Source organism: Hyla sarda, chromosome 4, assembly GCF_029499605.1.
Source record: "Hyla sarda isolate aHylSar1 chromosome 4, aHylSar1.hap1, whole genome shotgun sequence".
Classification (NCBI taxonomy): domain Eukaryota; kingdom Metazoa; phylum Chordata; class Amphibia; order Anura; family Hylidae; genus Hyla; species Hyla sarda.
This window is the reverse complement of record NC_079192.1, coordinates 296,268,178-296,290,049: the sequence shown is the minus strand read 5'-3', so window position 1 is coordinate 296,290,049 and position 21,872 is coordinate 296,268,178. Positions and strand designations below refer to the sequence as shown.

At 45.2% G+C, this 21,872-nt stretch overlaps 1 protein-coding gene across 2 annotated transcripts in view; it reads left to right on the top strand.

Moving 5' to 3' along the window:
• Positions 1-21,872, top strand: part of UTP20 (UTP20 small subunit processome component) — a 145,753-nt gene that overhangs the window by 90,923 nt on the left and 32,958 nt on the right. For both annotated transcript variants that reach the window (XM_056574591.1, XM_056574592.1), the window contains 9 exons: positions 3,128-3,219; positions 3,336-3,607; positions 4,326-4,465; positions 4,887-5,043; positions 5,271-5,369; positions 5,556-5,723; positions 5,825-5,991; positions 10,041-10,188; positions 17,777-17,893. In XM_056574591.1, coding sequence (XP_056430566.1) covers positions 3,128-3,219; positions 3,336-3,607; positions 4,326-4,465; positions 4,887-5,043; positions 5,271-5,369; positions 5,556-5,723; positions 5,825-5,991; positions 10,041-10,188; positions 17,777-17,893 — 1,360 coding nt within the window. The remainder of the gene's footprint in view (positions 1-3,127; positions 3,220-3,335; positions 3,608-4,325; positions 4,466-4,886; positions 5,044-5,270; positions 5,370-5,555; positions 5,724-5,824; positions 5,992-10,040; positions 10,189-17,776; positions 17,894-21,872) is intronic.

Below are 21,872 nucleotides of genomic sequence, written 5' to 3'. Positions count from 1 at the left end.
GAAACAAGTAATTAACCATTTATTTACATATACTATCCTATTTACATTAACCTATGCATAAATTAGAGATTCATACACTAGAATAGAGGCGACTAGGGGTAGACTGGCTAAGAGGGATCCCTAAGTCCTAGGGACTCTGGCTATGGGGACCCATAAATAAACAAGTACCGTATAGAATGCGGTACTGGGACACCACATTTTTAGCTATTCAAGGCCGGTTTTACATGATATTAGTATGAGGTAGTTTGAATTATGGCCTTTGGTGGTGGTCAGATCTGACACTGTCTAACCCAGGAAGAAGTACAGTGCCGCATACAAAAATCTAAATAGACAAATCGCCAGGTCCAGATGGTATTGTAAGTAATGTAATAGACAGACCCCAATTTTTTATATTTAAGGACTCTATAGTGACAGGGAAGGTTCCCCAGGACTGGCGCATAGCAAATATGGTGCCAATATTTAAAAAGGGGTCAAAAGGTGACCCTGAGAATTATATGCCTGTTAGTTTAACCTCCGTTGTATGTAAATTGTTTGAGGGTTTACTAAGAGATGCTGTTTTGGAGTATGACCCCATGGCTTTATGAGGGATCGGTCCTGTCAAACTAAACTGATCAGCTTTTAAAGAGGTGAGCTCCAGACTGGACCAGGGGCAATCACTGGATGTCGTATATCTGGATTTTTCCAAAGCATTTGATACGGTGCCACATGAAAGATTGGTACATAAAATTAGAAGGAAGGGGCTGGGGGAGAATGTGTGTAAGTGGGTAAGTAACTGGCTCAGTGATAGGAAACAGAGGGTGGATATTAATGGTACTTATTCTGATTGGGTGGCTGTTACTAGTAGGGTACCACAGGGGTCAGTCTTAGGTCCTATTCAATTTAATATATTTATCAATGACCTTGTGGAGGGGTTGAATAGTAAAGTAGCAATATTTTCAAATTATACTAAACTCTGTAAAGTCATCTAGACAGTAGAGGACAGTGCACTGTTACAAATGGAACTGAATAGGTTGGAGGTTTGGGCTGGGAAGTGGCACATGAGGTTCAACACTGATAAATGTAAGGTAATGCACATGGGGAAGAAAAATCCGGGCTGGGATTATGTATTAAATGGGAGCACACTTGGGATGGCTTATGTGGCAAAGGACTTGGGAGTCTTAGTTAACAGTAAGTTTAGCTGTAGTGACCAGTGTCAGGCAGCTGCTGCCAAGGCTAATAAAATCATGGGGTGCATCAATAGGGGCATAGATGCCCACGACAAGGGAATAATTCTGCTGTACAAATCACTAGTCAGACCACACATAGAATACTGTGTACAGTACTGGGCACCAGTTTACAAGAAAGATATAGTGGAGCTGGAGAGGGTTCAAAGACGGGCAACCAGAGTAATACGGGGAATGGGAGGACTACAGTACCCAGAAAGACTATCAGAATTAGGGTTATTTAGTTTAGAAAAAAAGAAGGCTTAGAGGAGACCTAATAACTATGTATAAATATATCAGGGGACCGTACAGAGATCTCTCCCATGATCTATTTATACCCAGAACTGTATCTATAACAAGGAGGCATCCTCTGTGTCTAGAAGAAAGAAGGTTTCTACACCAGCACAGACAAGGGTTCTTTACTGTAAGAGCAGTGAGACTGTGGAATTCTCTCCCGGAGGAGGTGGTCATGGGGAATTCTGCAAAAGAGTTCAAAAGAGGTCTGGATGCATTTTTGGAGAGTAATAGCATTGCCGTCTATGTATACTAGATTTATAGGGACAGAACGTTGATCCAGGGATTTATTCTGAATGCCATATTTGGAGTCGGGGAGGAATTTTTACCTCTAGTATGAGTGTTTTCTGCCTTTCCCTGGATCAATTCAGTAGGGAGTCATTAGGGATATAGGTTGGACTTGCTGGACTCTGGTCTTTTTTCAACCTTGTGAACTATGTATATTGCTAGTTTCTCTTTACTGCAGACTATATGACGCAAGAACTTTTTTTTTGTTTGCTGGAAAGTGAGTCTTCTAGTACAGTTTGTTTTCTTTCTACAAAGTTGATCTTCTAGTAAAAAAAAAATATGGTAATTGTCCTGAAGAACAGTTAAAAGACCACTGTCTTGATACTGTAAATAATGGAATGTATAAGTTGATCATAAATGCTCAAAGAGCTTGGCAGCAATGCTTAAAACGCAACTGTCATGAAGTTCGGTGCATATAAACTAACTATAGTCTGTGTATTGTGTGTAGACTATTAATCCAGCATTACTTTTACCTTCTTTATTCCAGTTGTAATTACCACAAAAAACACTTTTCTTTGCAGTCACGGACAGTCAGATAGGCGTGGCCAGGGGTTCGCTATGCCCTCCTGCTGCCACGCTTATCCTCTATACATCAGTGCTGGTACTGCTGTGTGATTGACACACAGGTCCCAGCGCATGCGCCCCCTTTGATTTTTATGTGTGCGCCGACCTACAGGAATTTACTCAGCAAGCGCTGGCTCCCCCGTCCAGCACTTGCTCCTGCTGTGTGACATCGCCGCCGGTACAGCTCTCTAGCATTTGCACAGACACACGGAGATGTGAAACCGTGGGAGCGGGCGCTTGGTGGGGGAGCGATAACAGTGCCTGTTCTCTTCTTTGTGTGTGCCTACATTCACTAAAGGCAGAGAGCATCCTGCCTCTACCATTGTACCGGCGGTGATGTCAGACAGCAGGAGCCGAGTGCTGGCCGGGGGAGCCAGCGCTTGCTCTGTAAATTTCTGTCGGTCGGTGCACACATAAAAATCAAAGGGGGCGCATGCGCTAGGACCTTTGTCAATCACACAGAAGTCCCAGCGCTGAGGTATAGGGGATAGGCGTGGTGACAGGAGGGCATAGCGAACCCCTGGCCACGCCTATCCGATGGTCAGTGACTGCAAAGAAAAGTGTTTTTTGTGGTAATTACAACTGGAATAAAGAAGGTAAAAGTAATGCTGGATTAATAGTCTACACACAATACACAGACTATGATTAGGTTATATGCCCCAAACTTCATGACAGTTGCGCTTTAAATGTTGTTCAGGAGATCTAGAAGCACCATTTAGTGCCTAAAAATGATATCTGTAGGAAAAAGTTTGATTTTATCACTTGTGTCCTCCTTGTAGCTTACTGGTGACTGTGCTTGATGCTTTTCACTTTGATTATGTAACAATGGAGAAGCAACTTCAAGCAGCTGAGACGGAAGACAGTAAAGCTGGTAAGCATTGTACATTTCTTAGAAAATTTAGTCTATAAATTAGTTCAACGTTAACTAGAGATGTATTTGCCTACTGGTACTTGATATTATGGTGCTGCTTTGTTGGTTATTTTAAGGTATAAAAGATTCAGAGAACAATATGGAGGATGAGTTAATGGAGTTAGAGCATGAAGAGGAGGAAGAGCAGATGGACACTGAGAGTGGGACTCCCACCAATAAGGATAATGAGGAGACTCCTTGTAAAAAGCAAGGCGACAGTCCCAAAAACAAGCAGATCTTTAACTCTCTTCCAAAAAACAAAGAACAACTGGCATCACTTATCAGTCATATTCAAGAGACAGTGACAAATAACATAATACCAAAGCTGCAGAAGTGTGTTGATGCAAAGGTTGGTGTTTTGTTTTTTGATGTGTAAAATCCTGTAAGATGTGTGTAGGATAAGGTAGAGTTCAAATGATTCACCTTTATCAGTTTCTGTTTTCCCATACAACTCAGTGATCAGTATCATCACAGAGCTAAAAACTCTATTCTCTGATAAGATGGGTCTTGAAAATGGATATAATCACAAAAGGTCCTCAGAAAAATATGTACAAATGACAAATTCAATCGATTACAATGCCAAAACAAAGTACAACAGTCAGACAAGTGCACCCAAAGAGGTATAAAGTCATCAAATGAGCTCAGATGAACCCCCCAAGCTGCCAACCTCACCAAATTCCCACAACAACAATTAGTCCTAATGTGTTTTTTCCAACAAACATTAAGGGGTTCAAACATGGCTACCGAAATTCTCATTATAACAGTGACATGTAGTTAGTTAACTTAAATTAAATTAGCTTAATACAAAGGATGAAAAAGAGACTTATATAGGTAGACCAGCTCCTCAGAATAGGCAATCAATATCTGAGCAGTGGGTGTCCTACACCTGGCACCACTGCCAGTCATCTGTTAGCCAAAGCCGCGGAACCCGCAAACACAGTGAACAGAGGCAGAAGCACACTGTTCCATATGTTGTGAAGTGGCCATGTTGGGTTATTAATGTGTAAATATGAAAAATGATCCAAATGTTTTTTAATTGTATTAAAATATTAACTTTACTCTTACAGGTTAAAAGGGAGGAAGAGCACAAATTGGTGAAAAGCAAAGTAGTTAATGAAGAGGAAGTTGTTCGTGTCCCAATAGCATTTGCTGTAGTCAAATTGATGCAGACACTTCCACAAGAAATGATGGAAGCCCACTTACCCAGGTATTAAAAAGAAGAAATAGTCCGATCTCAAAACCTACTATTTTTTTTTTAACATTGGTAGCATTCTCCACCCACCTTGCTGCTCTAAAGCTATCTATATGGAAAGGACTGTGACAATGTGACTGATCAAGCATCTGTGGGATTGTTTATATGAATGCTTCCACCAGCAACATGCCAAACTAAACAGTCCAATCCCCGATTTAAAAAAATCTTAGCAGTGAGGGAAAGATAGGTGGAGTGTACTTCACTACCCTTGGTAAAACTTAAAACCTGTCTCCCCCCCCCCCCCCCCCCCCTTCTCTAGGGTATATCTTGAAGGGATACAAAATATCTTGCTGTAGACCAATGTAGTGGGCTGATATAGCATTTTTTTTTTCTAATACTTTCAATAACTCTGTTTTTCATTTGTACATTTTTTCAGCATCCTGTTAAAGGTGTGTGTTCTTCTGCGAAACAGAGCACAGGAAATTCGTGACATTGCAAGAAACACTCTGATCAAGATCATAGAAACCCTTGGGCCATGTTATCTGCACTATGTATTAAAAGAGATGCAGACAGTCTTAGTTAAAGGATACCAGGTAAGTCCTGTTAGTTATCGATGACATTTAGGTGGTGTTACACTAAAATTCAATATTTATAATTTTAAAAAAAAAATGTGTGTATGTATGAATATGTGTGTGTGTGTGTGTGTGTATATATATATATATATATATATATATATATATATATATATTATAAAAAAAATTTCAAGCATTTATGAATTGTATGGTTACTGATATTTGCTTCCCCTTTTGCATACGTGTAGGTTCATGTGTTGACGTTTACAGTAAATCTTCTGCTAAAAGGCCTTGTTTCCAGGCTAAAGAGTGGAGACTTGGATGGTTGCATGGAATCTCTTATTCAGGTAATAGATTTGAACGCTCATGGATTTCAGAGTTTTCTTTATCTGTGTAGGTTGTAAGGGATATTCCCTACAGGTCCACCCTCATAGGATAACAGCCCAGTGCAATCACTATAAATAGCTATTCACCTTTAAAAAAAAGAGAGAGATTTGTTCCTTATTTAATATTTGCATTTCTGTTGTATAAAGATTTTTAACCATGAACTGTTTGGGGACATTGCGGAGGAAAAGGAAGTAAAAGGAATAGTCTCTAAAGTGATGGAAGCCCGAAGCAGCAAGAGCTATGACTCGTATGAACTTCTTGCACAGTTTATTGGAAAAGAGCATGTTATAAAATTGATCCTTCCCTTAAAAGAGGTAAGATACATGGAGATAATACAACTGAATTCTGTATACAGTGGAGATATCTTTATTTCTTGATCTCCCTAACTTTTTTTTTAATTGTTCTTAATGTGTAGGTTTTAGAGAAGACCACAAGCTTAAAACTGGCTCGTAAAGTGCATGAAGCTTTCCGCAGAATTGTTTTTGGCCTAATAGCCAATAAAGACATGACTGCACAGTCTATCCTTCTGCTTAGTTATGGTCTCATAAGTGAAAACCTTCCTTTATTGACTGATAAAGAAAAGTAAGTCATTTATTGAGACACCACACAGCTTAGTGATCATTTTTGTCCATGTCTGTATGTTTCAAATTTCTTGGTTGGCAAGAGTTTTTTTGTTTAGTTTTTTGCCCATGACACCTCTCACATGGCACATATTTATAGTATATACATGAATGTCATTTCGTAATACTGTTCTGCTTTTCAAAAAGTGTGGAATATTGCCTACATGTATGTTTCTCGCTCTTATCATTGAGGGATACAAAAGATTGCAGGTATAGGCTGGTGCCATTGGTGCCATTTTTTTTTTCTCTAAAGCAAGAAAGCATTAAAGCCTCCTGCAAAGGCTATGCCTATCCTGCAGACACTGAGTTAATCAGTTTTTAGCTTGTCTATAGGAGGCAGGCTACTGTTCTACTGCTACTACTGCTCTTCAGGTCTGCTAAATTTATTTTTAGTTTAGTTTTATTTATTTATTTTTAAAGTGATGAGTTTTATCCTCTGACCATATTTGGTCAGGTCGTCTGCGTCTGTTGCCACACTAGATGTGTTCCATCTGAGCATGATAGGAGTAGGAAACCAGGTGGTCGGCCAACCCCCTTTTCATGCCATAGCAGTCTTGAAGTGCCTGTATCTCACTATGAGTGCAAGGTTACCAAAGGGAGTGACCCTGCATGCTCTTAGAGACATATTACTCCACCAGCCCTATGTTTGTGTGGGTAAGTATTCAGGTTTACTCATGCTTCTTGCCCATTGAAGCTGTGTTTGGGTGCCTGCCCTAATAGAGCATTTACAGCTCTGTGGTCTCTTATGGCCATTGCAGCTGTACCCAAATATTTTAAGCTCTATGACCCTTGCTTTGCCTGGAGCTGTGATTAGCTGAAAGTGCCTTCAATGTCCTTTCTCTACGCAGCTGTTCCTAGCCTTTTCTGATGTTCGTATTGAATCCTATTTGCCTATCCTGATATTGTCCCATAGGTACTCCGGCAGAACATACAAACTCCTTGCATATGTTGTCTTTGGTGGGATTTAAACCCTGGACAACAGTGCTAACCACTGCTTATTCTACACATTTCTCCCCTCTTATAGGAGTAACCTCTTTGCCTCATTAAATAATTGACCTTGGTAGGAGTACCTGGTCAGAAGAAGAGGTGCCTGTATCCCCTATGAGAATACATACAAACCAGTCAGTGCTCTGCCTGTTTCCTTCCACTGCTGGGTTACCCATGATTGATGCTTTCGCAGTCAGAGTTATGTTGTTGGTATGCTTCTCTGACATTCTCTATATTAAATCCTTAATGTGCTACTCTAATAGCCATATACACCTTTTCCATAGGTTTGTACTTGTGCTATATAGAGGAGACATTTCTCTCCTATATGTAATACTTAAAATGTTAATCCAATAGCTATATTTCCCTTTTTTCCAAAGGTGCCCTCTTTGTTGTACCTGTTTCATATTTTATATGTTCCATATTTTATATGTAATTGTTTTATCAGGCAGCTTCTGCTTCTCTGCTTATGACCAGCCCTCATGGCTCACAGGTAGCAGATGTGCTGTATGGTTCGTCCCTTCTGATAATGTTTTACCTCTTTGCTATACATCCAGCTTAGTTTTTTTCTTCTGAAGTGGAGTATTTGCGTTCAAGTGTCATCATACACTACCAGGATATGAGCATTCTTTTGTGCTGCTTGCCTTCTTTCAGATGGTTCTGTTTTCTATCACATCAGATGTTAGTAATGAAAAGTGTAAAATCTCACTAGGTTTTTCTCATTTACAAGGCTGCTATACCATCGGCCCTGTTTGATTCCATCTGGGTATGCCATTTGTGACCCAGGCCTACTCCCTAGGTTATTTTTAGAGATGAGCCAACTTACAGTAAATTTGATTCGTTACAAACTTCTCGGCTCGGCAGTTGATGACTTTTCCTGCATAAATTAGTTCAGCTTTCAGGTGCTCCGGTGGGCTGGAAAAGGTGGATACAGTCCTAGTAGACTCTTTCCTAGGACTGTATCCACCTTTTCGAGCCCACCGGAGCACCTGAAGGCTGAACTAATTTACGCAGGATAAGTCATCAACTGCCGAGAAGTTCGTGACGAATCGAATTTACTGTAAGTTCGCTCATCTCTAGTTATTTTCTGTTGAGCTGGATGGCACACTATTCTTCTCTGGCTGTGTCTATCCTTCTGATTTGGCTTATTGTCAGTTGCTGCCCACGCAACTTCCCCCAGTACTTATAATATGGCCCTTCTTTGCAGCCATCTGTGTGTTTCCTGTGTGGCCCTCTCATCACTTGCTCTGGTGCAGGTCTCTTTATGCTCATTTGTACTGAGAGAGATCCCTAAATTCAGGTCCTCTGGGCCATTTGGTCCCCTCATCTGTGTTTCCTACACAGAGGTCCAACTTGTTCTGGTAGCTGCATCACTCACTCAGCTACTATCGATTCTTCTCCTTTGGGTAGATGATTCAGCATAATTTTTCCAAACATTAGTTTTTTTCTATGGGCTTTTCTCACGGTTTTCCTATTTTTTGATCAGTCTCATCCTGACCACATGTGTCCACTGGTAGTCCTACTGGAATACATTTTAGCATGTTGTTTAAGCAATTAGGCCTCCTTGTGGTATTGCACTGTAGTCTCCTTCTTCATTGATATGTAATTGACTCAGTTCTGCAAGAAATGTGCTTCACTCCTGTACATTCTACTCCTTTCCTCCTCTATGGCAAGCAGTGTTTTTTTTTTTTTTTTTTTGGCTACCCTTAAATGTTTCTTTTGTCCCCTTGGTCTGCTGGTTCTCCTGCATGCTGCCATTCTGTCCTGGAAATATATCTGAGAGGGCGCTCTACTATTTTTTATGTCTGTGACAGCTTTTGCCAGGCTAGGCACTCCTGCCTACATTCCTGGTTTGTTCTCTTCTCTGCCTTCCCCAGGTAGTCCATGTGGCTCCATATCTCTCTTGCCCATTTAAATGGAAATTTTGGCCTGCTGGAACAAATCTATCTTCCCTGGGTTCATATCTGACAGTACATTGCCCACAACATGGATGGCTCACTCTCCACAGTTACCCAGGGCTTTTCCTTTTGCCTTGCATATTTAATTTTCATGGCTAAACAAATATCCTTGTGTACTCTGCTGACTTTTCTCTGCTATTGCTATGTTAAGCTCCAGGGTCCTGCAGCAAAGTCCCTCTGTCTACCAGTATCGCATTGCAGACTACATCTTGGATCCAGGCCTTTCCAGGCCACTGAAAGTGCAGCTCTGATTTTCTTAATAATTACAATTAGAGATAAGCGAAGTTACAGTGATTCGATTTGTCACAAACTTCGCGGCTCGGCGGTTGCTGACTTCAGCCTGCATAAATTATTCAGCTTTCAGGTGCTCCGGTCGGCAGGAAAAGGTGGATACAGTCCTGAGACTCTCCAAGGACTGTATCCACCTCTTCCAGCCCACCGGAACACCTGGAAGCTGAACTAATTTAATGCAGGCTAAAGTCAGCAACCGCCGAGTCGCGCGGTTATGACGAATCGAATCACTGTAACTTCGCTAATCTATAATTACAATTTCTGAAGACATACTTGTATTAATATGTTCTGGGTTAGAGCTTACAGATTCCCATTATCTCATGCTCGGAGTTGAAGTTTTAAGGGAGGTATTGTCAAACTGCGGCATGCTTGCCTTCTCACTCCCCTGCCCCTCCCTGCCATGCATAATTTATTTACAGGGCTCATTATTGGAAGCCAAACAGGGGTGGTGGAGGAGGCATGCATGCTGCAGCTCATCAGTCTCTTTGACACTTGATCTTGAAAAATATGATTTTATAGCTTCCCAGCCATCGGCTTAGAGACAAGTAATTTTTGCTGTATCCCTCTATCAGCTATTGGCCAATGTCTTCAGCTCTGAGTGTTATATACAGCATTTTTTTTTTAAACTGGTCTTTACATCATTTAAGACAGTTGATTCCTGCATCCAGATATGTTGACAATTGCTAAAGGTTATAGTCAATACACATTGGTAGATGTAATATGAATATTGTATGTACATTATTTTTCTATACCTATACTTTTGACCTTTTACTTATAGGAATAAAAACTCAGAAATGCCTCCACCAGATCCTCGCCTTCAACCAAAGAGCTGTTTTTTAATTCAGCCGCCGCCTCCACGTGGTGGTGTAAAAGCTGCTGTTAGCACCAAAACTAACATGCATATTCTTGTAGACACTGGACTAAAGGTTAGCTGTAACAATGTACACAACTAAATCTTTTTTATTAAACATTTTAATATTTGTCTTTATTTGGTATTGATACAAATCTAAATGATCAATTTACTCTTTTGGTTTTAATATGAAATGCTTGCTATTTCTTACAGAAGATGTTTGGCCTATGTTAGCATAAACGAGTACAAGATCACCCTGTAGACAAAGGACATGCACCCTAGTCTTGTTCAGTGGCTACATTCAGCATTTTGTAGTTCTACAAATGGTGTTTTAAGAGAAATAACCTTAATCCTCTGTAATCTATATTATCTAGGGCATCTCAGTACCTATATTTATGTGAATGTTAAACTTTGCCGCCAAAGCTTCAATGAGGGTCTCCATATCGTAATATGAGTAGCAGGAGAGCACATTCATGCTTTCATAGCATTCTCCCCTTTTTTTATCTATATATAGATATATCATAACCACCTTTCTTGCACTGGAGGACAGAGCACCTTGGGTATAGGCCCTTGCCGCTAGAAGGTGACCCTCCACCCCACTCACAGTAGGCTTACCAGTTTAGCCAATTGTTTGTATTAGACATGATTTGCTCATGTCTCCTGCATTTTTTATTTTATTTATTCCTCTTCTGGGTTATCAAGGGGATCTTTAGCGTAAACTGTCACATTAGACGTAATCCCCTCTAGGGTGCCAGGGAACGAAGTGTTATTATACCTGCTTTTCCCTCTGCCAGTCACCCATACCCATTTGAAATCCCGAAGCGAGGCCTCCAATTGACACAGATGCCCTGCAGACCATGAAGACTTTAAGGCTCTGCCACCAGGCTGTGGCATCACTCTGATCAGTGCATGTCCTCTCCTCTAAGAGGACGTTGCCTTGGTCTACTTTCATGCTGATGTGATCATTAACTGGAGCGTCTCTCCCCCCCCCCCCCCCCCCCCAAATACACTTTTTGTCTTTCTAAGTTTACACCCTTCCCTGTTTGAACAGTGCTTCCCCTAGTGATCCATTAGACAAGTAGTGCGAGTCCTTTTCCAAGTCTTTGCTTTCGTGGCCGTGGCTTCTGCCCTATGCCTGGCCTTGGCTTCTTCCTGGGTCAGAAGGGCTTGCTCTGCATGGACCAAACATCTTCGTCAGAGCCTCGCCTCCTACACCCGTGAGAGAGGACCTTATGCCTTCCAACTACTTTATGCCTTAAAGGTCCTCTGCAATGCCTCCCTGGAGTCTGCTAATTTTGTCCCTTTTGCCTTGTAACTTGTGGTCATTCAGCGATCCATATGGCTTAAAGCCAATCACCTTGTTCACCCACACTAAACCCAATAAATAGGGTTATGGGGGGGAGATTCATCAAAACATGTGCAAATGAAAAGTTGCCCATAGCAACCAATCAGATTGCTTCTTTCATTAGGCAGAGGCCTTGTTACAAAATGAAAGAAGTGAGGTTGCTATGGCCAACTCAGCAATTTTTACTTTGGACAGGTTTTGATCGCCCCGGTATACTTTTGGCTAGGTGTCTGTATTGACAAAGCATGTCAGTAAAGATTCAGATTTACTAGGGGAAGTTTCCGCATGTGATTTCCGCATATCAATTTATTGATAACTTCAATCAGCATTTTTTTCTCATCCCAATCCGCAGAAAGCCTTCCCGAACAGATTCCGATCTTATATTCCTTCTGTCAGAAATATGAAATATATAAGTTTTAGATTTGACTATGGCACAGAATAGATTCAGAAATACTAATGTGTTATTTCTCGGTCAGAAACCATTGGGGGACACAGACCGTGGGTATATGCTCTTGCCGCTAGGAGGCCCTGACACAAGGCAAACAAAAAAAGGTCGGCTCCTCCCGGCAAGCTATACCCCGCCTACTGGCCCTGAGCTTATCAGTTTTAGCTTAGTGTCCTAGGAGGCAAGACACAGGTCTGGAGTTCTCCAGACCTGGTCTTCTCTTTTTCTTATTTTATAGTTAGGGACTGTTTAGTTTCTTTTTATTTTTTCACTGTTTTTAGGTGGGGGTTGAGGAGCATGGTGCTACCTGTTCCCCCATATGCGGCTATGGGGCACGGGACATAATTTACAAATGCACCGTTAACCCCTTCCTGCCAATGGCCAGCACCTGGGGTAGTACCGTTTGGTCCAGGTCCCCTTATTTTCCCTGCTCGTCCTGGTCTGCAGCAGCATGACGTGATGCAGGCATCCATAAGTCTGGCTGAAGATATCTTCAGGTGGAAGACATCTTCAGGTGAGTATGGTGCTAGGTGAGTATGTTTGTTCCCCTCAGCCTCTTTACCTGGTGTGTCTATTACAGGGGCACTCCTTTTTATTATTCCTAATGGGACTTGCAACCTCTGGAGACCCCTAGTCTCTGTCTCTCTCTCTCTCTCATCCAAAATACCAGGGGGTTCTACTCAATCTTCCTGTTCCGCCTGCTCCACCAAACTCTCTTCGCCATCCGTTTCTGGAGCCCCTGAGGCTTCAGCGGAATGCGTGGGTACCGCCCCAGGGTGGCCCCTCGTTTCGCCGGTCTCGCTCCCCCTCCCCGGCCCTAGGGCGTACCCCAACTTCTATGGGTCGTTCTCCGGGTCGGCGTTCTAGGTCCCCGTCATCTCATCCCAGGTCTCCCTCTCCCCCGGCGAGGGCTGCCTCCGCTGACTTCCGTTCCTCGGGGGAAGCGGTGGACGAAGGCTCAGATTCCGCCTCGGATCACGAGGATTATTCTACAAGGTCCGATGTGGTGGACGGCCTAGTGTCAGCCTCCTTTCATTTGGAGGACCCCGGAGCTTCGGATCCTGATCCAGAAGTCTCCTTTCGCCGTTCACGGCGTGCTCCCAAGGCGTTTTAGCTCTCATGCAGAGTTTGACGCCGTGCTGGATGCTGCCTGGAAACACCCTGTGAGGCGTTTTCAGGGAATCAAGAAGGTGCAAACATGTTTTCTCTTCTCTCAGGACCTAGTCACTAAGTGGACGGTTCCGCCTAAGGTTGACCCGCCGGTCTCCCGCCTGTCCAAGTCCAATACGCTGCCCCTTGCGGATGCAGCTTCTCTTAAGGATCCGGCGGACAAGATGGAAAATCGAGCGAAGTCCGCATCCGAAGCTGTTGGGTCATCCTCATTACTCCCCACTTTTGCCTCCACTTGGGTGGCCAAGGCGGTGTCAGTTTGGGATTCCCAGCTCCGCCAGGGGGCCCTTGCTGGAATTTCCAGGGAAGAACTGGCAGAAGCGGCTCTCCAGCTCTCTCAAGCGGGCAATTTCCTTTGTTCAGCCACTGGAATCCACTCGCTGCTCTGCCTTTTCCTCGGCCAACTTGGTTGCTATTCGTCACGCCATGTGGTTGAAAGCGTGGGACGCCGACGCTGGGTCGAAGAGGTCTTTGACGGAACTACCCTTCTCTTCGGAAAACGGTTGGATGAAATTATTTCTGAAGCTACGGGAGGTAAGAGTTCTCTGCTTCTGCAGAACAGGTCTCGGCGCTCAGAGCCCCGCCGGAAGACGACTTCTTTTCGGTCATCGGCTCAGAGTCGTCCCTCCAAGCAGGCGCAGCCTCCTCCTCGTAGAGCACCCTCTTTCAGGGCACGTCCATGATGGAAGTCGGGCAACCGATCTGGCGGCTTCGCTGCCAAATCGGGTACCCGTAAGCCTTCCTCTTCCTGAAGGGGCGCCCCCACCCGCGTCGTGTGCTCGGGTGGGAGGGCGGCTGTCTCTTTTCCAGGACATATGGCTGTCTCAGGTCCCGGACGCCTGGGTGTGATATGTTATTTCAGGAGGCTACCGCATATAATTCTCTTCTCTCCCAAGACAGTTTCTTTCAATCCCGCCCTCCTCAGTCCCCTTCCTTGGCGGCGACTTTTCAGACCGCTCTGCGTTCTCTCCTTTCCTCTCCCAGGGAGTGATAATGCCGGTTCCACCGGGGGAACGCGGGTCAGGGTTCTATTCGAACCTCTTTGTCATTCCCAAAAAGGAGGGCTCGGTCTGTCCCATTCTGGACCTCAAGTTGCTCAATCGCCATCTGCGCCTCCGTCATTTTCGGATGGAGTCCCTCCGGTCCGTGGTGGCCTCCATGGACCAGGGCGAGTTTCTTTCTTCAGTGGATATCCGAGACGCCTATCTCCACATTCCGATCTTCCCAGCGCATCAGCGATTCCTTCCTTTCACAGTGCCGGAGGCTTGTTTTCAGTTTGAGGCGCTCCCGTTTGGTCTAGCCACTGCTCCCAGGGTCTTTACCAAGGTCATGGCGGCGGTCATTGCCATCCTTCGCAGCCGGGGGATCTCCGTCCTCCCCTACCTGGACGACCTCTTAATCAAGGCTCCCTCTCCGAGAATTTAGAGAGTCTTCAGATCACACTTCACACCCTGTCCTCTTTCGGCTGGGTCATCAACTGGGAGAAGTCACATCTGCTCCCGTCCCAGTCCCTAATTTTTCTGGGGCTCCTTTTCGACACTGCAGTAGCCCGGGTCCGTCTTCCCTTGGACAAAAGGGGTCCGCCGCCTGCGTCGCCCAGTCCTGGTCCCGATTCGCTTCTGCATGGTCCTGGGCCGTATGGTGGCTGCCATGGAAGCAGTCCCCCTTGGCCCCAGTTCATTATCGTTCCCTCCAACTGGCCATTATGAGCAGGTGGGACAAGTCCCCTTTGTCCCTTGATCGCAGGATTCTTTGGTGGCTCCACTCTCCCCTTCTTCTTCTGGGGAAGTCTTTTTTTCCCCTCCAGTGGCAGATCGTCACCACCGACGCGAGCCTTATGGGTTGGGGAGGGGTTTTTCGGGACATGATGGTCCAGGGTCACTGGTCCCCTGGGGAAGCCAGTCTCCCCATCAATATCCAATCTTCCTTTGCCTCCTCCATTGGGAACATCTCCCTCAGGGTCTACCGGTCCGGGTTCAGTCTGACAATGCGACGGCTGTTGCATATATCAATCGCCAAGGCGGCACCCGGAGTCGCTCGGCGATGGAGGAGGTCTGCAAGATTCTCCTCTGGGCCGAGGCTCGGGTTCCTGCTCTGTCGGCGATCCATATCCCGGGCGTGGACAATTGGGAAGCAGACTTTCTCAGCCGCTCCTCGGCAGGCGGGGGAGTGGTCTCTCCACCAGGAGGTGTTTTCACAGATTTGCGACCGTTGGGGGACCCCGGATGTGGATCTCTTCGCATTTCGCCTCAACAGGAAGGTTCCCCTCTTTGTAGCAAAATCGAGGGATCCCCTGGCCCTGGCGGCAGATGCTCTGGTCGTCCTTCAGACTCCCTTATCTGTTTCCGCCTCTTCCCCTCCTGCCCAGGGTTTTGAGGAAACTCAAGGCAGAGGGTGTCTCTGCCATTCTTGTGGCCCCAGACTGGCCCAGACGTGCGTGGTACGCGGACATAGTTCGTCTGGCAGACGACGTGCCGCTGCGCCTACCACTTCGTCCCGATCTTCTTTTTCAGGGTCCCCTTTGCCATCCCAATTTACTGTCGCTGCATTTGACGGCGTGGCAGTTGAAACCGCGGTATTGAAGGCCCGCAGGTTTTCTGAGGGGGTTATTCGTACTAGGACTTCGGGCACGCAAACCTTCCTCGGCCAGGATTTACCACCACACCTGGAAAACTTATTTTTGGTGGTGCGAGGCAAAAGATTTTTCTCCGGTCATTTTTTCTCTTCCATGCCTTATTGCATTTCTTCAGGCGGGGCTGGATCAGCGTTTGACCCCAAGTTCTCTTAAGGGTCAGGTGCCTGCTCTCTCTATCCTCTTCCAACGGCAATTGGCTTCTAATTCCCATGTCCGCACCTTTTTGCAGGGTGTGGCCCGCATGGATCCTCCTTTTCGGTCTCCCACGCCTCCGTGGAACCTCAATCTGGTGCTTGGAGCCTTGAGGGAGGCTCCTTTTGAGCCCCTTAGGGATGCCCCCCTTTGTATTCTTTCGTGGAAGGTCGCTTTTCTCATTGCCATCCCTTCTACCCGGAGGGTCTCGGAACTAGCGTCACTTTCCTGCCGTTCCCCCCTTTTGGTGCTTCATCAGGATAAGGTGGTTTTCCGCCCACCTCCTTCCTTCCTACCCAAGGTAGTTTCCTCCTTTCATGTGAACGAGGAGCTTGTTCTTCCTTCCTTTTGCCCTTCTCCTTCCAATGCCAAGGAGCGTTCTCTTTACACCTTTGATGTGGTCCGGGCAGTCCGGATTTACCTTTCGGTCACCTCCTCTTTCCGCCAGGGGGACTCCTTTTTCGTGATTCCTGAGGGTAGTCGTAAGGGTCTTCCGGCTTCCAAGGTGACCATTTCTCAATGGATTTTCTCGGCCATTTCGGAATTGTACCGCCGCAAGGTCAAGGTTCCACGCTTTTGGGTGACTGCACATTCCACGCGTTCTGTTGGGGCTTCTTGGGCTCTCCGTAATAGGGCTTCGGCCCTGCAAGTCTGTAAGGCGGCCACCAGGTCGTCCTTGCATATGTACGCAAATTCGATCAAGTGCATACTTTTGTATCGGCTGATGCTAGTTTGGGCCGCAAGGTGTTACAGGCGGCAGTAGCATCCTCCTCTGCTTGATTTTGGGTTGAGTATTTTTCTCCCCACCCCGGGGACTGCTTTGGTATGTCCCACGGTCTGTGTCCCCCAATGGTTTCCGACCGAGAAAAGTAGATTTTTTATGCTTACCGTAAAATCTCTTTCTTGGAGGATCCATTGGGGGGGGACAGCGCCCACCCATAGTTTGGGTAACGTTTTTAGTTTGTTCTGTCCGAGAGGTGACTTGGGGTTTTTCTTTTGGCTGCTTCTCTCAGACTTTTGCTGGTTTTTCTCTTTTTTTTAATTTTTTTTTCCGGTTGCCTCCTATTGCTTTGAGACTTAAATGATAAGCTCAGGGCCAGTAGGCGGGGTATAGCCTGCCGGGAGGAGCCGACCTTTTTTTGTTTGCCTAGTGTCAGCGCCTCCTAGCGGCAAAAGCATATACCCATGGTCTGTGTCCCCCAATGGATCCTCCGAGAAAGAGATTTTACGGTAAGCATAAAACTACTTATTATTCTGTATTGTTCAGTCACTGTCACTATCTATTTGAGACAGATCTGATACTTTTAATTTTATGCTTCTGTGACCAAACAAATTAATGTTATTAACCAAACAGAAACAGTGCCCTCATGATACATTGATACTGCAACATTCTGAGGGAAGTTTATTTAAGCCAACTTAAAGGGAATCTGACAGCAGCGTCACTCACTCTTAGACTTTCTGAGGAGAGGAGGTGTTCTTTAGGCTGTACCAGCAATTCCTCTCCTGCCTGCTCCAGCAGATAACTCCGCCCCTTCCAGTAATGCTGCTTTATCAACATTCATCCCGCTTTCTCAGCACATCTATAAAGGGGTGAAGTTATTGGCCAAAGGGGGCAGGAGAAGCAATGGTAGTACAGCATAAAGAAAGCCTCCATTGTGCAGAAAGGCACCTTTTCATATTTTCTTTTCTAGCGATTACAACAAAAGGCTGTACTGATTTTTATATGGTAAACTGCATTAGAATTAGTGTCACCCGCTCTATTACCCCCTGTGTATTCAGGTTAGTACTAAACCACACAGTAAACAATTGTACTTGTTTTTGTTAGACAAATGCATCAAATTTACTGACTATTTTTTGTGTTTGTTCTTATGATCCAGCTTCTGCACATGAGCTTGAGAAAATCCAAAGTTAACTCTTCTGAAGAGCATGCATTGGAAATGCTGGATCCCTTTGTTGAGATCCTGATAGGATGCCTGCAATCCAAGCATGTGCAAGTTAGTAATTTTACTTCTGTGATTTCTGTCTTGTCTGTTTAGAAAAGTATTTTCTGAGATATAGCTAATAGCCTAACCCCAAGGCACCCTGCCGATCAGCTGCTAGGCAGATCCACATTCCCTCAAACAAAATGATTGGACCTGGAAGCACACAGCTCAGTACATTGTTTAGTGGCCCTGCTGGGTTACTACAACTCAGCTTACATTCACTTCGTAGTGTACAAAGCTGTGTGCTTTCGGCTGCATTTACTGTGTATGACAGGGTCTTGGCCTTTCCAAACAGCTGATCGGCAAAAGTGTAAAGTGTTGAACTCCAACTGATCTGATAATTATTGGCCCTTTCTGAGGATAGGCCTTCAAAGAATCTTCTGGTAACCCCATTTAAGAAGGCACTCCGGGAATTTTTTTTACTTGGATAGTGCTGCATAGGCTTTTCTTAGAAACAAATTGAGAGGATCTTGTATATGTCTTGTGCTTACCCGTTTTAGTTAATGTAGCAGGTGTGGGTTTTCAGCCATATTGATTTCTGTTTCAGAACAGAAATTATTTTCTCATGCTGCCTACATTTCCCATGGAGGGTGTGGAATGTAATCATTGCAATTCACCTAAAGCTACACTTCAGCAACCAGAAACCTAAACTGCTTTGACTCATAAGTGGGTTGGTGTCAGTTCAGACTACATGCAGTTTTGATGCATTTTCTTATTCAAAGTGCGTTCTTTAGAGAAATATTGCCGTTAGGAGAAAGATATTTCCCCTGTAATTACAATTGTGATGTTTTTTAACCCCCTTAAGGACCCAGCCATTTTACACCTTAGGACCTGGCCATTTTTTGCACATCTGACATATACAATATGTCTACTTTATATTTGCATCATAAAATTGACGTGTTTTTACTTTTGGAAGACACCAGAGGGCTTCAAAGTTCAGCAGCAATTTTCCAGTTTTTCACAAAATTTCCAAAATCACAATTTTTCAGGGACCAGTTCAGGTTTGAAGTGGATTTGAAGGGTCTTCATCTTAGAAATACCCCACAAATGACCCCATTATAAAAACTGCACCCCCCCCCCCCCAAAGTATTCAAAATGACATTCAGTCAGAATTTTATCCCCTTTAGGTGTTTCACAGGAATAGCAGCAAAGTGAAGGAGAAAATTCACAATCTTCATTTTTTACACTCGCATGTTCTTGTAGACCCAATTTTTGAATTTTTACAAGGGGCAAAAGGAGAAAATGTATACATCTATTTGTAGCCCAATTTCTCTTGAGTAAGCACATACCTCATATGTCTATGTAAAGTGTTCGGCGGGCACAGTAGAGGGCTCAGAAGGGAAGGAGCGACAAGGGGATTTTGGAGAGTACGTTTTTCTGAAATGGTTTTTGGGGGGCATGTTGCATTTAGGAAGCCCCTATGGTGCCAGAACAGGAAAAAAAAACACATGGCATACCATTTTGGAAACTAGATCCCTTGAGGAACGTAATAAGGAATAAAGTGAGCCGTAATACCCCACAGGTGTTTCACGACTTTTGCATAAGTAAAAAAATGTTAATAAAATGTGTGCTTCCCCCCAAATTTCACATTTTTGCAAGGGTTAATAGCAGAAAATCCCCCCCAAAATTTGTAACCCCATCTCTTCTGAGTATGGAGGTACCTCATAAGTTGACCTGAAGCGCACTACGGGCGAACTACAATGCTCAGAAGAGAAGGAGTCATATTTGGCTTTTTGAGAGCAAATTTTGCTCGGGGGGCATGTCTCATTTAGGAAGCCCCTATGGTGCCAGAACAGCAAAATAACCCCCACATGGCATACCATTTTGGAAACTAGACCCCTTGAGGAACGTAACAAGGGGTACAGTGAGCATTTACCCCCCACTGGTGTCTGCCAGATCTTTGGAACAGTGGGCTGTACAAAATTTTTTATTTGCACAGCCCACTGTTCCAAAGATCTGTCAGACACCAGTGGGGTGTAAATTCTCACTGCACCCCTCATTACATTCCGTGAGGGGTGTAGTTTCCGAAATGGGGTCACATGTGTTTTTTTTTTTTTTTTTTTGCGTTTGTCAAAACCGCTGTAACAATCAGCCACCCCTGTGCAAATCACCTCAAATGTACATGGTGCACTCTCCCTTCTGGGCCTTATGGTGCGCCCCCAGAGCACTTTGCGCCCACATATGGGGTATCTCCGTAGTCAGAAGAAATTGCATTACAAATTTTGGGGGGCTTTTTTCCCTTTTACCTCTTGTCAAAATGAAAAGTATAGGGCAACACCAGCATGTTAGTGTAAAAAATGTATTTTTTTTACACTAACATGCTGGTGTAGACCCCAACTTCACCTTTTCATAAGGGGGGAAAGGAGAAAAAGACCCCCAAAATTTGTAAGGCAATTTCTCCCGAGTACGGCGATACCCCATATGTGGCCATAAACTGTTGCCTTGAAATACGACAGGGCTCCGAAGTGAGAGAGCGCCATGTGCATTTGAGGCCTGAATTAGGGATTTGCATAGGGGTGGACATAGGGGTATTCTACGCCAGTGATTCCCAAACAGGGTGCCTCCAGCTGTTGCAAAACTTCCAGCATGCTTGGACAGTCAACGGCTGTCCGGCAATACTGGGAGTTGTTTTGCAACAGCTGGAGGCTCCATTTTGAAAACAGTGGCGTACCAGACGTTTTTTTTTTTTATTGGGGAGGGGGGCTGTGTAGGGGTATGTGTATATGTAGTGTTTTTTACTTTTTATTTTATTTTGTGTTAGTGTAGTGTAGCGTAGTGTTTTTAGGGGACAGTCACACGGGCGGGGGATTACAGCGAGTTTCCCGCTGCGAGTTTGAGCTGCTGCTCAAAATTTGCTGCATCGCAAACTTGCAGCCTGATACTCACTGTAAGCCCCTGCCCATGTGAATGTACCCTGTACATTCACAGGGGGGGGGACCTCCAGCTGTTGCAAAACTACAACTCCCAAACATTCTCAGGCATGCTGGAAGTAGTACTTCGGCAACATCTTTAGAGCCAGATGTTGCCGAACTACAACTCCCAGCATGCTTGGAGTTGTAGTTTGCAACATCTGGAGGACTACAGTTTGCAGACCACTAATACAGTGGTTCCCAATCTGTGCCCTTCCAGATGTTGCAAAACTACAACTCCCAGTATGCCAAAACTGTCCAGGCATGCTGGGAGTTGTAGTTCTGCAACATCTTAAGGGCCAGATGTTACAGAACTACAACTCCCAGCATGCCTGGACAGTAAGGGCATGCTGAGGATGTGTAGTTTTGCAACATCTGGAAGGGCACAGTGGTCCCAAAACTGCAGACCTCCAGATGTTGCAAAACTGCAACTCCCAGCATGCCCAGATGCCAAGGGCTGTCTGGGCATGCTGGGAGTTGTAGTATACAGGGTCCCAATACAGCAATGCATGTCGCTTTACGGCGACGTTCATTGCTGTAAAGGGCCCGACCGCGGCTGAAGATCCACTCACCTGTCGCCGCCACCGTCTTCACGCCGGGATCCGGGTCTTCAGGGACGAGGTAAGTACCGGGGCCGGGCCCCAGCACTCCCCCGTCCCCTGCCGTGTCCTCCGGTCTTCCTCCCGTCCTCTCCGGACTTCCAGGGGCCGGTCAGGGCGGGAGGAAGTAACCCCCCCCCCCCTCCCTGCGATTGGTCGGTTAACTAACCGAAGAATTGCAGGGGATCGGAGGAGGTGGCAGGCTTCTATACTTCAGCATGGTCCTGGCTGTCTGTGACAGCCGGGATCATGCAAAATTACCGGGTGGACGGGTCCCAGAGACCCGATCAGCCCGGTATCGCCGCAGATCGCAGGGGCGACTTCCCTTGCGATTTGCCCTGGATCCCTGCTGAAGGATTTCAGCAGGGATCCGCTTCCGATCTCCGCCGGTGAGCCAGGGTGTGATGACGTATGCATACGTCATGGGTCCTTAAGGGGTTAAAGACCAAGTCTTTAGGCTTTGTTCACATATTGCATTTTGGA